The sequence below is a fragment of the Buteo buteo genome, chromosome 3, assembly GCF_964188355.1.
Source record: "Buteo buteo chromosome 3, bButBut1.hap1.1, whole genome shotgun sequence".
Lineage (NCBI taxonomy): Eukaryota > Metazoa > Chordata > Aves > Accipitriformes > Accipitridae > Buteo > Buteo buteo.
Window position 1 is genome coordinate 19,622,871 of NC_134173.1, and position 17,755 is coordinate 19,640,625.

The following is a 17,755-nucleotide window of genomic DNA, read 5'->3' on the forward strand; positions in this document are numbered from 1 at the left end:
GCATTGACTAATACCATCCCATTCTGTAGTTTAAAGGATGCCTCAGCATTTTAAAGAGAAGTTCTGTATTTTTTGTCCAGTGGTACTGTTCATGTAAATTCATTTACTTACCTGCTGGGCTTTTTTTACTCCCTCAAATAACCATTAGTTCCCAGTTAATTTAGACTTAACTGCCATTTTTTTCTAAAAAATGTAACCTAGTAACTTGATATACTTCAAGCTTTTTCTTTACATTTTCTTCTCATGGTGATGTTTTCCTTCGTTCTTGTATAGTTCCCATTCATGCCCAAAGTATTGCAGACTAACATCAGATAAATTGCCCGAGACCTTTTCATCTCTTGCTTCTTCTCTGTTTTCACCTCTCCTGGTTATGAATTTTTAAATGACTGGCTGGCTGTTCATAGGTCTTGGGGCAGTTGAGAAAAGAATTTTCAGAAAAATAAGAAAATATTTTGTTTCACTTAGTGGTCAGAAGTGGAAATTATTATTTGTTTGAGACGGATAGTGAAGAGGAAGAGGAAGAGGAGAAAAAAGAAGAGGAAGAGCCTCGAAAAAAATCTGCTTTTCAGGTACTTTATGGTAATTTGTTTTCTAGTTGACATCTGGAAAAAAATGTAGGCTTTTCATAACACAGGCACGTATGTTAAAGCAGCCAGTACATCTAAAGTAGACCTGAAAAGTATTGGAAATGAAATTTCTTGCCAATTTAAAATGCAAGTTTGCCTGTTTTAAGCATTGCCAGATTCCTACAGAAACTGTAGTGAAATCATATCTTCATTCACTTATGCCTGAAGAAAGCAAAAATACAAAAACAAAGGTTAAGAATCTGAGCTTTATTTTTTCTGCACTGCAATAAAGACAAGTGAGGAAGCTGACTTGCCTCTGGCTCTGCTGTACAGTGCTTCAGTGGTTTTTCTGTTTCTGAGTGCATGTTATCATTCCATGAAGAAATGATCCCAAAAGTAAGCGATTTTTCATAGAAAAGAATACCTACTTAAAAAAAAAAATTATTGTTATTCATCCTAGTGGACCAGAGAAATACATCCTTGGGTTATAAAGAGCTTAACATTTAAAATTACAAAAGGAGACCACATCACTTTCTCTCTTTTCTTTTTCAGGATAATGTTAACTAATATGTTTGCATTTTAAGTGACAGACTGTGTCGAAGTAAGAGGATATTGTAATGTTAAAAAGATAGATGAATTTTCCTAACTGGGTTCCTGCATATAGACTGGTTGATGTTAGACAGTACCAGGTATTGAATCCACTGGCTTAAATGAAGAACTTGGGTGAAGAAGTTAGTGCACTACTCATGCATGTAGGATTGCTTTAATCTTCATAAGAGTAAAGTTTTACTTGCTGAAAATTTTCAGAAATACCACAGAAGTTTTTCAGATCAGTAACTTTAAAGCTTAAGCAAAGGGGTAGCTTTTTGCAGATGAGTATTCCTATCGACATGCAAGCTCACATCACTGCAGAACTGGTGCATTACTGAAAGCCCAGCCCAAGCAAGAGCAAGAAACTGCCTCCATGCTCTTCTATTCCTTATGCCAACAGCTTTCAAACAAAGCTTCTCAGACAACATGAGTGAATTTCAAGAAGAAATACTTTATTTAATTAATTGATACAATGTGCCTTTAGTTTATATACTTATATTACATTACCAACTGATTACATTTGTTAAACTGCCTATGTGGTAATGACATGGAAAGACTTTTTCCTGACCTTAAAAAAGGCAAAACAAATCTGGATGAAAATTAATGTGATAAGTTTTATTTTCTGCTATTTACACTATTTTTTTTTGTATATTTTGCATTTAACTCATCTTGGACCATAAAAATGGCTCATGAATTTCTAGGTCATTTTTCTTTCTGGTTTTCATGCAGATACAGAGGAAGGTTTGCATTCTTGTTTCTGCTGATTTTTTAAAAAACTGGTGACAACATTTTGTTCAGATATGCTGGTGCCAAGCACTGAGATTTTAGAGAGTTCTAAACTTGAGGTCAGAACCTAATCAGATTCTTTCATTTACTCTGGGTTTTGTGGATTTTGTTCATTTGGTCTTACTTACTAAAGCTCCATGCTGAAACTATTAATCTGAGGATGGAGGATCTGTTTATTTAAAAAATCTGGTCAGACATTCTGTATAGGTGGCCAGTTCTGCAATATGTGCAACATGAAGATGTTGGATGGCTTTATGTAGGACAGGAGTTATATAGAACAGAAAATTGGTTTTGTTTATGAAAAGCTTGTTCATCATTTGGTCATCATACCTTATTTGCCCTCCATCACCATGCACATGGTCTTAATAAAAATACTAGCAAAGTGAACTTGTTTGTTGTAGAGTCTGCTAAAGAATTATTTTTAATTGTTGATTTTTCTTTTAGTGTAAATTGTGTGCAATAGTCACTTCAAGGGTTAACTTGGAGATTTTATTTGTTAGAGAACACAGGCAGTTAAGAATCATGTTATTGAAATTTTATTGTGAACGTCACAAGTGCTCTTTTTTCATATTCGAGTCTATGAATGTAAATTTGTTCTTAATAATCTAGATACAATCATTCAGTAGATACTTTCTATTAATATTTTCTTGTTTTCTACTAATTGCTCTTGCTTTGTCCTTCTTTATAGAGAGCTATTGGGAAATTTGCTTCAGCCATTTTAGCCTTGCCAAAGTCTGTCATTAAACTACCCAAAACTATTCTTCAGTATTTAATCAAAGCAGCAAAGGTACTTGACGTTTTGTGAGTGCTCAGTATGTGACCCATCCCATAGTTCCTGATGTAATGTATACCTCTCTCCTCGTCTGCATTTTTCCTCATATATGAATGATTGAAGAAAATAATGATAGCCAAAGCTTCACTCCTAGTAAATGCAATACATTTCATACTTTCAGAGTGGTCAAGTCACAAGAAATGTGGTCTATCTCTTTTTAAGTGCAACCCCGAGCGAAAATGCAGACCCAAATTCTCATTTTCTTCTGATACTGCTATACAAGATGGTCACATCAGGTTGCATGTATCTTAGGGACACCGTGGTAATTGATCTCAGAAAGTTGGTAAAACCTTTGTAAAATGCACATTCTGCCCCTTTTAGGTCTACTTTTCTGGCCTTCATCATCATGAAAAAGATTTGTGCATCTTCTTTCTTGTCTTCCTTGAATACATTTAGCATTTCCTACCTTTGAGCACTGTGTATCATTTTACACTCCATATATGTGACATGATACTTGTAAGGAGTGTTACAGAAGGAGCGTACCAGCCCCAAGGCCTAAAAGATACTGTATTTAAAGTTGGTCCAGTGGTAAAAATCTGAAGTAATAGATAAGTGTGCACCCAGTCAGCTCTTAAAATATCCACTGCTTACCATAAGTAGTTACATTAAATTTATTAATCAAATGCCCTTTCTTCATTCTAATCTTCTACCCTCTTCCAAGTCTTCCTTTTACCTCCAGTTTCTTTATTCATACTATGACTGTGGCCAGCCTACAGTTTCTCAGCTAACTGTTCAGTAGCAGATTTTGACAGTTTCTGACTTTCAGCAAGTAACACAGTATTGGGTCACTGAAGTATCACCATTCCCACAGATCACCTTCAGTAGAAAACACGTATTACAAAGCAAAGAGAGACCAGTGCCTCTCATCCCATGCATTTTCTTATGTGGTGCTTGTTTTGAACAAGTCAGACATATAAAAATAAATGTACAGACCTTGAGAGATTTGGAAGAGAACTTTCTTATCAACAGTACCAAAGTAAGTTCCTCTCCATTGTTGTATATATTCACAAAACAGAACAAAGTATTTTTCCCTTTTAAATTCATTAAAAGTCAGTTTGACAGTTTTAAAAAACTGCTTCTAATGTTCCAAAGCAATTTGTGTATGCAAATTTTAAAAATATAAATAAACCAAATAGAAATTTTACCATTCTGTCCTATCAGGGGCAGTTCCAGCTTCACTGAGATACACGTGTGTTCTTGTCATTGTCTGCATGTTTGTCTTGTGAATTAATAGAGCTGTTTTGTTACTGTGCCTTCTTTTTACCCTTGTGTCTGCATCTGTGTGCCTCCCTGCCCTGTCTCTGTTACTAGCCTGTGTTGCTTAGAAATAGAAGACAATGCAGTGCCAATTGAAGATGATTACTACTTTTCAATGAAAACCATAAATGGAACAAAAGAAGATCTTTTGTCCTAAAGAGTTGTGGAGAAGATACAGTTACTTTATTATAACAGTTCTGTTATTCACATTCTATGTCATATAGGGCAAAAAGATACAAGTGTTACTGCTTTTTTTCTGTAACCTTTCTTCACAGCCTGAGCAGAACTATTCAAAAAGTTACTTTGGGGTAACTTTTGTTTACTTTTTTTTTGTGTGTGTGTGTGCTCACTTTTATAGCATTTATAAATATTTTGGGCCAATTCCATGCTTCCTGTAATCATATAAGTCAACAGACTGTTGATCTGAGTGAGTGCTGTGAGCAGGAATTGGCCCCATAAAATCCCCTTGATACACACGTAAGTATTACTGTCTTCATTCTACAACTGGAAAAACAGTAGCAGAAGGATTCATCAGTGACTTATCTGAAGGAACAAAGGGAGCCATTGTCAAAATCAGGATGAAATTTGAGGAATTCCTGACTGCCAGGTTTGGGACTGTGCACAGAGAGCAACTCTGTAAATGTTCCACTGGGATCTGCAGAGGTGAAAAAAAAAAATACCTGAAGTACGAAGAATGTACAAGCACGAATACCTGTACTGAGATATCACTACGGCTTTTGATGCTTTAGTTAGTTGATTGCAGCACTTTCTCTTAAAGTTTCCATTACTCTGCATCTTGCCTGTAAAATGATAAAGTAGAAATACTGAACTAAATGGAGAGATTCAGGTGAAGTAGCCCATATGCACAACAGGGCATTAATTCCCCAAGTTCAGAGCACGAATTTTTGTGGGTTCTAATGAAACTTGGTTCACCCACAAGTGTTTCACATTTGGTTTTATGCTTGCAAAAATAGCACATGAAAACTCAGCAGATCTGCAAGGGAGGTGTTTGATTTGGGATTCAAAATATTTCCTTACCCCTGCAGACCTGAATGCGTTTACTCAAACTATATAGTCCTGCTTGTGGCTTATTCTATGGCTTACTCTCCACACTTGAAGAACCTTCAAATAAATGAGTTTGTTCCTTCCAGTTTGTTTATCAGGCCTGGATTACTGACCCTAAAACAGCACTACGACAGAGGCGCAAAGAGAAGAAAAGTTTCGGGAAAGAGGCGAAGCGAAGGCGAAAAGGATCTGGGGATGGTAGGTTGGCTTCTGTATTTTAAAAAAAAGTAGCGTTAACTAGACTGCCTGTTGTTCCTGGTAGTGAAAGGCAGCTGAGTTTTAGAGGGCCAGTGCTCTCAGTTCTGACTAGGAACTGGACAAATGAGGTAGCCTTTGCCTGGCTGCCTGTCACTGCCGCAGCCAAAGACAAGGCCGGCCGTAGCCACGTCCTTCCCTTGTACACAGCGTGCGTTGTGGGGTGTGAAGGAGAAGGGGAGATACGTGTGTTTTTCCAATGAGTTGCAAGACACACACCCAGAACTTTTGCCAAGTAGGAAGACTCAACCCATTGCAGAAAACATCAACTATATGAAAACATTTGTGAAAGTAGAGTACTTGCAAGAGAAAGCCATAACCCTGTGAAGGCGTAACTTTATAAAGCCAATAACCTGGTAGTTAAAAGCATTTCTCCAGAATGTGGGCGTGTAAATGCCAGGTCTTTGGCCAGAATCAGGCAGAGCAAGGACATTACCCTTTCAGTCCCTCACCTCATGGAAGGGTTTATCTTGCTCTCCAGCTTTTTCTAGGGTTGCTCAAAGTCTCTCATTTTGATCATAAATTCATGTGTATTCCCAGGGAAAGTTTTGCATGTGACAGACTTAACGTTTTGTGTTGAAGAACTATTTCATGAGGAAGTTCCTGAAGAGCTGTAGTTCCAAGTGGAGCTGTAAGAAAAGTTCATTGAAATAGCCACGTATTATTTCTTTTTGCCCCACTTCCTATATTGTTGCCTAAAGAAGCTCGAGTTGATACATGGGGAATAACATCTAGAAATGTTTTTCACTTTCCATGCTGTACTCACTGAGGAACACAAATATCCATGAACCAGTGAATTCACCACAGTGAATTCAGCTGGCAGCAAAAGGAAAACATACAAATGTTAATAGGGTTTTATGGGCATGTAAAATCATGCATGCCTCCAAAAAAACATCAGTTTATAAGTGGTTCATACCTCTTCATCTTTTGTTCCTTTTTTAAACAAGAAAAGAAAATAGAAATTCAGAAACTTCTTGATGGGGAAGTGTGTGTGGGGGGGCATTCAGGCTGAATTAGCTGGACTTTCCCTCCATTTGGCATCTTCACCTGTCAAAAAGAGGGAGCTTTATAATTTGACTGCTGCCACTGAAGCTGTAGCTGCAGTTATGGGATATTAAATAGAAGGAGAGTCACTTGTCTGTCCTTTGGTTCTGCCTGCGACTCTACATCACTCTTCTGCTACAGGCCTAAATAAAAGCATGTGGTACTCTCAAACCAACTCTGCTGCTTCATTTCAACCTGAAGGTGCCACTCAGTTCATTCGGGTTTGGTAGGTCAGAGGCAGGAGGAGGTTAGAGCTCTGGTCAGGTTGCCCTTTGCAGAAGCTGAAGAAATGAGCTGGAGTGTGAGTCGGCAGAAGGTGAGACTGCTGAGGGTGGAAGCGGTCTGACTGGGAAATTGCCTACGTTTACACCAACAGATGATCTTGCTCAGCAGCATTCTTCAGTAAGAAAATGCCCCTGTGAATTGCAAGACAGGGGTGGTCATCTGTGAACACCTTCACTGACAGGGTTGTCCCCTTGCTTGACTCCTTCAGGAACAGAAATGTGCTTTCTGTTATAGTGGCAGGGAAGCAACCAGTCACTACTGCTTAGTAACTGCAGCATTTTCTAGCTCGAATGGCATTTACACCCACACTTCTATAGGTGTAACACTCGCTGTTTTCACTAGGTGGTACTGATGCAGACTGTGAAGACAGCGAAGAGGAACCTGTCAAGAAGAAATCTGATGGACCAGGTATGAAGGCAGAAAGAGGGCTTCTCTGCTGTTACGGTGCAGTAGTGACCAGTGGCGTAAGCAGTGTATCACAGAGACAGCACTGTGGTGATCCCAGGCTTGCGTAAAAGCCACAAAATCCACTCTAACCTGTGCAGTGAGAACTTCCTAACTACTTAAGATTTTCAATTGCCAGATTTACAAGTCCTGAGTATAGGAACTTCTACTCTGGGACTATTAACTACTCGTTCTCTACACAAGGCTCAGGCTTGATCACTTGCTGTATATTTTACTTAGAGAACAACTTATACCTAAGCATAGCTTCCAGTCCTGATTGCATACAGCCCCGTGTTAAAATCTGCATTGATTTTGAATGTCTGATATGTTATTATTAGCACAAAGACTTTGTATTTTTTCAGTGTGTTTTAGCAAGGTTAATATAATGCTTCTGTCTGATACTCACCCATTCAGCAAGGTGCAATAATGGCCTCTAAAAAAATGGGATTTTCCCAACCTTACCCTTTCTCATTCATAACCAGGGTTAAGGATGCTCTGCACAACAGAAGAAATACCAGCAGTTTGCAAGATCTTGCCCATATTGAAAGTTTTCCTAGAAAGAAGTGTAATAGGTCATAAATCTAAGCTTGGCTCTTTGTTTCTAACTAGAGTAAAAGAAGAAAACAGACTCTTCTCTTAAGTAAATCTTCATCATGGCTACCTTGAATGAGACTTTGTCTTCAAAAGCTGTTTTTCTTCTCTATTTAAAATTGGTTCCCACAGTTCCAGTTAGAATAGTATCCCTGAATGAGTAACAGATATATGTTATATGTTAGGTAGAAGATGTTACAAGGATGTGGGAGATGTCATTTCTTTCTCACAAGAGCAGTGGTTTCAAATAAATGAGTTGCATTGCTATAGGGGTTTTTTGGTGCGGTTTGGGGAGATTTTTTATTTGTTACTGGTGATACAGTTACCTGTGTTAAAACACTGAAGTGAATCACTTAAACGCATCTCTAGGGAAAGACCATTGGTGCTACACAGGGGTTAGGGAAAGAGAAGGAAGTTTATAACTAATTTATATTGGAAATGGTCAATTGAAGGTGCTTTATATTTTCCTTGAAATACTTTGACCAGTCCTAGGTAAAATTTGTTAAAGAAGATGGTTGGAAAAATTAGATGGTAATGGTTAGTAAAGCATTAGTATCATTATTAACCTTAGATCAAATCCTGTCTCACACTTTCAGGCAGAGAGAAGCCTTCTCTGCATTTGACCTTTTGAGTTAGAATAACAGTTTCTGCAGAAAATAAATATTTGTTTCCCTTTTTGAAGATGTTTAGATGCGATCGATCCCCAGAAGATTATTTTTAAAAAGTTCTGGAGAACAGCAAATCTGCCAGAACAGCTACAGCATCATTAAAAATGTATACTAAATCACCTCCATTCCAGAGAGAAAAATGACCTTTCAGATTAGACTGGAAGTGCTTGGCAAAGCACTGTGGAGAGACTGTGGCATGCAGTGGTGGTCAATAATAAAGATAATTTTAACCTGAGAGCTGGAATTCTCCTGAAGTCAATAGCAGAAATTGTATATTAGAGAAGAAGAGTGTGGGTTAAAAAAGAACATTTCTATGTTGTATATTTTTGTGTATGAGTGCTATATTTTCTTTTAACCTATTCATAATATTATCTGGAATTCAGAGGAAATGAATGCTTCTTGAAGTAGAAACAGCCTTACATTTAATTTCCAATGACAAGATTTCCTTAGCTTCAAGACCTGCACATTGAAACAAAATTTAAGTAGATAAATCATAGAATATCTCCAATTCTAAATGACATAGAAAAGGCCTGAAAAAAGGGGCAAAATATTATTGAAATAATTAAATGACGAAGTAAAGGGGGCTAAATGCTCTTGTGCTCAAAGATACCAGACCAGTTCCATGGCATTGCTCAGGTAACGAGCACATACTGCCATTTCAGCATCCACTTTGCAGGAAGGTACCACTAATGGATTTTTCCTTAGTTTCTCTCCACATGTATGTGCATACAGCCCTGCCTGCACACCCGGAGAAATGTGCACATTCTTCCATAGGAAATCTTTTGCTTTATTACAACTTCACCTTTGCATTCTTTGTAAGGAGCGAATGTGCACTCCACAAAGTTTTGCATGCCATCTTGTGGTACAGCTAGGAAGTGAGGTTGTTGAAAGCATCATGCTTTAGCACATAGGTTGGCTCCTTAGCATTCATTTCAAATATTTTGTCCCTGTATGGCAGATTATTGACAGTTTTCTATTATTTCTTAGGCTGGTTACTCTAAAATTGATATTTATAGCTAGTGCTCTGGGATTTGCAACCTAGCAGGGACAACTAGCTCTGGAACTGGCTAGTTGGAAAGGATTTTTTTAGTATTTGTGCAACGCTGTATAAGAACTGTAACGTGGTGTGTATGTTTGTGAGTGGAAGAAAAATAACCTGGAAGTGCTGCTTTTTGGGTGAGAAATGCAGTTGCTAATGCTAAAGGAACTACTGAAATGAGAAATTAACTTGAGACAGCTGTGTTGAGGAAAATAAAGCTACTATTGTTGGTATAAACCCATAAGCCTTACTCATGGGAAAGTGTACTGGTTTGGCAAAATGGTGCAAGAGTAATATTATATAAATTATTTATATGATTTGTCCTAGTTGGGCTAGTTGATCTGAGATCACTGATGACGTAGTGCAGCCTATTTAAAAAAAAGAGAAAGGGGGTGGAAACAGTAAATACACAGAGGTGTGTTTAGGTGGTTGGAAAACAGGGAGAGATTCAAAGACTGTTTAGGCAGGTTAGAGTTTAAAACTCAGCTAAGCAAGGTTCAAGCACAAAAGGCAAACTTTGCAGAGAGAAATGCACACAAGTAAATAGACAGGTATGGGGTTCAGCTCAACACACTGGCTGAGCGGCTGCTGAGATCACAGGAGCTGGGGATGTTGACGAGCTCTCAGGAGACGCCCAAATCCTTGGGTTTCATTTTGCAGACCTGTACATACAGCATCTCTCTAAAATCAGTGACTGTTTATATGACTAGCAATTGCAGGACCAGGGAGTTAAGGGGTGGAAAAGGGATGATAAGCCTAGACATACAGGCAGGAAGATGCCCCAGACAGCCCAAAGGCCTCCAACCATCTTCAGAGATTCCTTACTATGACAGGGTCTTGCAGCCTGGATTATTATTATTAGACAACAAGGGAAAAATGAATCTAACTGCAAGCAGAAATACAATGAAAGATATTTGCATTCATTAACTCTCTGTCGCTTTTCCTCTCTTTTAGATAACATCATCAAGAGGATATTTAATATCTTGAAGTTCACTTGGGTCCTCTTCCTGGCAACACTAGACAGTTTTACAGCTTGGCTTAATTCCATCTCAAGAGAGCACATCGATATCTCCACTGTGCTAAGAATTGAGCGATGTATGCTGACCAGGGAGATTAAGAAGGTAACGCCTTTGGTCTTTTTTGTCTGCTAATGTCATTTCCAGCTCAGTGAAAAATGAAAGGTTGTCTTTTCAGATCACTGTGTTAAGAAGTAAAATTTTAAAAATCTCACTTATACGTGCATTTTAAAAATAGGTCTGGACTCTTTTACTGCTTGCTGTTCTATAAATACATAAATAATAAATTACTTGATTTATTAGCTGGACACAAAACAAATTATTGGAAAAATATTTCTTTGATAGGTTGATATAAGGATTTGGCTGAAACACTCCTGTGATTAAGTGTGCTTTTGAGGGGACAGGATAGATTCAAGTAGAGAGGAGAAGGCATGGCATTTTAAACAGCTCAAAAACTACCTCAGTCTGAATATTTCAGTCTTTTTGTAGACCGACTTGCCTTGGAAATGGCTGACAATATAGGCATAATTTTCTTCACTCGCAATGAAGCTATGTGGTCCTCCACAAACTAGTTATGTATTGGTAAAACCCATTATTATCAAAGCTGATGTTGATAGTGTAACTAAAAATGTATTTAAATTTTCAAAATGCAAGTAGGTGATACCTTGAAGTTGGATAAAGCTCTCATTTTAAGCACGGGTTATTTTTACATATGTCACTAGCTACCCAACTATTTCTGGAAACATGGCATAGAAGCCTCATTTTTAGTTCTTTCCAGTTTTTGTTAAAAGCTGCAGACTGTCTCAGAGATGAATAGGTCAAAAAGGTCAACAACACATTAGTACTCTTGACCTTAATAAAGCCCCATATTGCCCAGCCACTGTTGACATCTGCTGGCAAGATAAGCAGGCTGCCTCCCACCCCAGGAGGTTCGAGAAGCTGGCTTTCCTGGTCTGAGGGAATCTGTACTCACTCTGGCCAGGAGGCACTGAGCATGAAGAGAGGAGTGCTTCAGTGTTAGTGTTTGGTTACTGTTATTTTCCACAAGGTGTCCAGTAGTAAGTGGTTAATAATAATAATAGCAAATAAATAAAGCAGAGCAAAAGAAATGTGGCATATTCAAAATAAATCCTTCTTTGGAATATGTCCCAGCTTGTGGCAACGGATGGTTTAGGGCACCCTAAACCAGAAATTGCATCTGGGTCATTATGTTTAATAGTACCAAGGAATCTATGTTCTTGGAGTTTCGCTAGTCCCTCTTTAATGTATTTTTAATGTTGGCTTCCAGAAGATCCTACAATACGGAGTTCTGTAGTGTCATTCCATATGGTGTGTTTAAGAGTACTTACTCTTGTTCATTTTACACCCACTTCCGATCATTTTGGGATCTCGTGGATCAGCTATGTATTCCATTTTCTCTAGTATTCCTGATTGTATAAATCTGCATGGAGTCTTCACCTCAGTCATTCTCTTCCAAGTTAAAAAGTCCCTTTCTTTTTAGCCTCTATTCACATGCAATCCATCCAGTGCCTCTGATCATCTTTATTGTCCTTCCTCATATGATTTCCAGTTTTAATGTGGCCTTATTAAGACTGGATGACCAGAACTACACACTGTTTTCAAGGTGTGGGTGAATCACAGATTTATACAGGAGTATGATGTGTTTTCCTTTGCTTTCCTAGTGAGATCTAACAGTCAAGCGCCTTTGATTTTTCATGAATGCTGCCTATTTTCAGCAACTATAAACTCTGAGTCCAAGACCTTTAAGGCTAACAAAAGCTGACGTAAATCCTGTCATTATGTATATACAGTTTAGGTTACTTTTCCCATTGCATTTCTTACCATTTTTTACCAAGTCACTCAGTTTTATCAAGTTCTTCAGTAGTACTTCAGTCAACTTTACACTTGAATATCCCAGATAATTTTTTTTCATCTGCAAACTTTATCACATCGCTGTTTTCCTCCTTAGACAGGTAATTTCTGAATATGCTGGACAGTAAAACTCCTTGGGGGGAACCACTCAATGACCTTCTTCCTTTGTAAAGAAAAAACATTGGTTTGTGCCCTTTGTCCGTGGTCTTTTAATGGAGGATAAGTACAAGAGGTAGTCGTAGTCTGCTGTCAGTTTATTTCATGACCACTCAATTTCTTACAAGGGTCACTCAGGATCACTCCTGAAGTCCTGTTTAAGGATTGGTGTTACCTTCTCTTCCCCTGGCACTGTTTCATCCACTGGTTCCTGCAGAGCTCTTGGGTGAGGACCTTCCAGTCAGTGCTCAGTTTATTGGTTTGTTCTCAGACTTGTCTTTTATAAAATAATCAATCCAATCATTCCATGGGATTCAAGTTACTCCAGGAATGTCGTTGACTTTTTTCTGCAGCAAAAAGCAATGGAAAAAATTCAGTCTTTTCTTGTCCTGTTGCCCTAACTCCCTTACACCTCTTTATGCCTTGATCACCTGTTGATACCCTGGCTTTCTGGCAGCTGATTCTTATGATATTCTTGAAAATGTTTTTATTATCAGATTTCTTTTTATTTTAGCAAGTTACTCCTCAGCATCTCTTTTGGTCTAATTTGCTAAATTACATTTAACTCTAGAAAGTTCATTCTTGTTTGTTTTTCCTCATGACTTTCACTTCTTGAAGGATGTCTTCTTGCTTCTTCCTCCTAGTCTTTTCCATTCTGGTGACTTGTGTGTCTGTGAGTGCAGGCTCTTTCATGACATTTACTTATTCTACATAAGTACATTTGAAGATTAACTTGAGTTATTGTACATTATTATTCTGATGGCACCTTCTGTTATCTTCCTTAATATTTAACAGGCACTAGTGCACTCATGGTTTGATGGTCAAAAATCAAGCCTTCATACTATACTTTCTGAATATTAATTGGTTCAAGTCCACCCACAGAAGCTCTGTGATTATCCTGGCACAGTGAATTTACTTAATTTGTTAGACTTTATGCTTTTTGACCCATACCACCTCTTTCTCAAGCTATCTTCCATTCCATCCTTGCTATAAAATTCATACTGTTATAGTACAGTGTTGTAGCGGTAGTCCTTTTTGCCCCAGGTCTCAGAAGTCCCTGCTATTTCAGCATCCTCACTGAAAATCACATGATTCTTTCTTACCGCCCCTGAGTTTTTAGACTTTTAACATTTATGCAAAAGGCAGGCTAACTGCCTTTTTATGGCCATTACTTTTTGGGGACCTTATTTTGATCATTCTTTGCTACTTCTCACCTCAACTTAATGTATTTTTTCCTACCCTTTGTTCCCAATAGATTTATTTATTTATTTATTTATTTTGATTTCATGTTGCCAGCAGCCTGATGCTATTTTGATTACAGTAGAGCTCATATGTCCTTGTGTAGGCTGGTATATCCTGCTTCAATCCTAAATCTTCCAGTACTAGGGGCCTTTCAGATAATTTCCCCCTAGTCAATAGCTTTAAACTTAAGGGTTTTTTCTAGGATCTTTCTCTCCTCTTCTGTGAAATACCGCTACCCATGAACATCAGAATCATCAAACCCTCCATAGCATCCCCAAGTCTCTGTAGCAGTCCCATGCCTGTCACTGCTGCCCAAGAAACCTTCTGCAGCCACCATGGTGATGTGTTTCTTTCTCTGACATGGAGTCGGGGACAGTTAACCTGATGTATGAAGTTCCTTTGGTCTCTCTTCCAGCTACAGAGGAACCTGAAATTGAGTCCTCCATTAGTTGTGGGGCACTTTTGCTGTTACAGCTCTTGTCCTTTATCTCACACCTGTAGTTGAGCTAGAATGTAGCATGTGCCATAATTTCAGAGCCAGGCTGTCATAATGGCATGTTTATTACTGCAGAAGCAACACAGCTTGTATACAAAAAAACTTAATTAAAAACTTGAGTTTCAGATTTTGTTCTTAAGATTTTTTTTTTTTTTGACAAAACTTCAGATTTTGAAAATTTTACATTTGGGACAGTGTAGAGGACCAGAGTTGAAATACTAGTAACTAATAATACTAATAAATGGAATATGGGCAGTATTTTAGAGTACTTTGATTATTTTAGCTGGAAAAAGTCCTTGCATAAGGCTTCATTCTAAGTCCTAAAAATGACTGTTCAAGAATAGCAATCTTCTCTCTCAGTGTATCTTCTGAAGTCAATGCAACTGCTAGTGGAATGAGTTGGATGTGTTTCTGCCTATGAACAGGCTATAAAATTCTCAGTTTTATTCTTATGACATGCCTTTAGAATTCTTGATTGCAGTATCATAGCCAGAAAGACTTGATTCTGTGCCCAGATCTGGGCTGACAGTTAATAAAAGCATCCTTTCATGAACTTGCTTGATCTCGAAGTCACAGAGAAAGAGTGAAGGTCTTCAGTGTATTTTTCATGGTTTTCCAACTGTATCCATACTTCATGAATAAATTCTTATTTTGGGACACTAATGAAAATCTAGATCTTTGTACATGACCTGGTTTCCTTTTTTTTTTTTTTTCTGTTTGAAAAACTGCTACTGACCAGTAATAAGATGTATGATTGTTCTTAGAATCAGTGAAGCTGTCTGAAAGAGATATCTCAAAAGTTGCTGGAGTATAGGTTGAGCCATGGTCCCAGCCCACACCTCATTTTCATGCTGAATGATCTGCAGTCCACCCAGCAGAGTTTTGCTGTCTATATATAGCCTGAAACTGCTATGAATTGCTCCAGTTTTGCTTGAAAACCCAACACTTTGTGCCGTGGTAATTTAAGTCAGAATCTGACTTGTACTCTGAAAAAGGAACTACTGGTGGGAGGTTATTATTTACTAGGAAGCTGTTTGCACAGTCCTTAGTCTGTTCCATGCCAAATGACTGAAGAAACCAGTCCCTTGAAGAATACATCTCCCCCCTGCCATGTACCTCTACCTCCACTCTCTTCCACAGGGAAACGTTCCAACGCGGGAGAGCATCCATATGTACTACCAGAACCACATGATGAAACTTTCTAAGGAGTCAGGACTGGACTCAATTGATAAAAATCCCGGTCAAGCTTCTGGTTTGCAAGCATCTGAAAGAATGGATAGTTTAGATTCAGCAGCTTCTCGTGACAGTATCTCCAGGTATTGATTTAATTTTATTTTGTGAAAGGTAGAGGGATCATGCAGTAGTCATAATTTTAGATAATGTCTAAGCACTGATGAACTTTCTAATCTATGTTGAATCCTCTTTTTGATTTGTCCATGCCATTTTAATAGCGAAAACTCTGCTATATGTTACTATTCCTTTATAGTGGTGACCTCAGTCGTTGGCTGGACTCAGTTCTTTTCCACTGCATGACTACCCCACTGCTTTCTGTTTCCCCTAGAATTAGGAGACATTGACAGGGGTTCTGATCTTGTAAAAAGGAATGGAAAAATAAGAGCCTGCTGAGGATGCTTATGGGATACTGTTGTAGGAATTCCAGCATGGAGTTTGGGGAATGATCATTCATTGTGAATATTTTCTCTTCGTAAAATAAATTGTTGTCTGTTGCCCACAAAATCAAAAAAGGATTTGTACTGAGAGAGATTCTGGATCTGAGAGAACAAAATGCCCCTCTCATACACATGGGGCAAAGATCATCTGAAGAGCCTGATTTCCTCATTGCTATGATTACAGTCCAGCAGAGCTGCACAGTTTGTGGATCAAATACCCATACTAGTGCAGGAAAACCACCTTCCCCATTCTTTTCTGAAGACGGATGCTGTCAAGTCCCTTGCCAAAATTACTGCGTGCTCCTGCTGCTCCCTGCACAGAGAGGCACACATATTCACTTCCTTCTCTTACAGAGGCAGCCTGTTCCCACCGTGTCCCTGGTGTTCTGGACTTTTAAGAGACTGAAGAAATTGTCCAACTTGAGGGGGAGAAGGGAGGGCTTTGGAAATCCAGCTGTTTCATAATCCTTTACATTCTGTTGTCTCCTGTTCTGCTCTGAAGTGTGGCAGTATCATGTTGTGTTTGATACTCCCAGAAAACTCGGTAGCTTCTGTGTACAGTAAATATGCTTAGCTTTTACTAATGACATATGGGTAGATGTTAGCAGACTGAAAATAACCAGGACTTGTCTTCGTTTCTGATGTTATTGAAAAGCAAGTGTAAGAGAGTGCCTGTGAGTACTATGCTTCAACAAAATATTCACAAATTGCTCCCCAGGCTGAGCACCAGCCTTTGAGAGGTTCACTCCAGTAAAAACACCGAATCTGAGCGAATCTTTCTCGGTGGCTAGCTACCCAGCTAAGCAACACCTTTGTGTTTTGTCTCAAAGTTTTACAGGAGTCAGATGGTGTGAGAAAAATGTAAAGCCGAATCCTATTACCAGCTCACTTGGAGCCACTTGGATATCTGCAGGGCAGAATTTAACTCCACAAAGTTCAGTTTCACCTAAAGGAAGAATAGTAATACCAGTCCTGCTTTCATTAAATTGTTTTTGGTCACACTGTTTACTATAGAAACTTAAAAGAAGTTATCATTATTATACAACCGTGTAAGCAAGAACGTTAACTACAAGCAAAAGGAAGCCAATTCCAAAATGAATTATAAAAAAAAGACAAATCATGTGTAAAATCTGCCTCTTCGATGAGACAGTATCCAGTGTTGAGCTCCATTTATGTCTTTCTTTCAGAATAACCACCCATTTGTCACCCTGCTTTGAGCATACTTACACATTCAACATCTCTTTTCAAACTCAGAGAATTCAGTGATTCTGTGGAGCTGCTTTGCAACAGAAAAGTTAAATCTTTCACATGTGTTACTGTCATCTCCGTTTCCTCAGAAGATGTCACAGGACCTATCAACAGGGGAATAGCAAAGGCAGTATTACAACTGATTTCTCTAATCTCAAATTCTCTTTCTGGTAATGAACAATCAAATATTCCTGCACTGAGAGTATTTCCAAATTGTGGACATCTGCTATAATAATAATGACCTGTAATTAGAGGAAGGAAAAATTATTCTGTTGATTGAATGATAATGCCATCTGTTTATTGGGGCACCCTTGCATGTCTATTCCTGGGATTACAAAAGTGCTTATGAGGTTTTTTAGAAATGTGAAATGTTTTAAACTTCATGTGAGTTTCTTGAGTGATTTTTTTCAATTGCCCAAACAAGAGAAGGGGGCATTTTACATTTCAAAGCAATGATTTCCAGTAAATGTTAAAGCAACTAATTAAATCTAAAGCATGCCTGTGATCATGGATCTAGGAATGCAATGGAAAACTTTTGGGAAGGAGCAGAGGGTTTCTAACCAGCATTCTGGTTATCCTTCTTTGGTTGCCCAAAGTGTAAATTCTGTGGTGGACATGAGGTCCATGAGTAA

General features: G+C 38.3%; 1 protein-coding gene across 2 annotated transcripts in view; it reads left to right on the forward strand.

The window, feature by feature from the left end:
* PIEZO2 (piezo type mechanosensitive ion channel component 2) overlaps window positions 1-17,755 on the forward strand; it is a 312,188-nt gene that overhangs the window by 266,821 nt on the left and 27,612 nt on the right. For both annotated transcript variants that reach the window (XM_075022962.1, XM_075022964.1), the window contains exons 34-39: window positions 466-569; window positions 2,632-2,730; window positions 5,184-5,295; window positions 7,024-7,089; window positions 10,378-10,544; window positions 15,346-15,521. In XM_075022962.1, coding sequence (XP_074879063.1) covers window positions 466-569; window positions 2,632-2,730; window positions 5,184-5,295; window positions 7,024-7,089; window positions 10,378-10,544; window positions 15,346-15,521 — 724 coding nt within the window. The remainder of the gene's footprint in view (window positions 1-465; window positions 570-2,631; window positions 2,731-5,183; window positions 5,296-7,023; window positions 7,090-10,377; window positions 10,545-15,345; window positions 15,522-17,755) is intronic.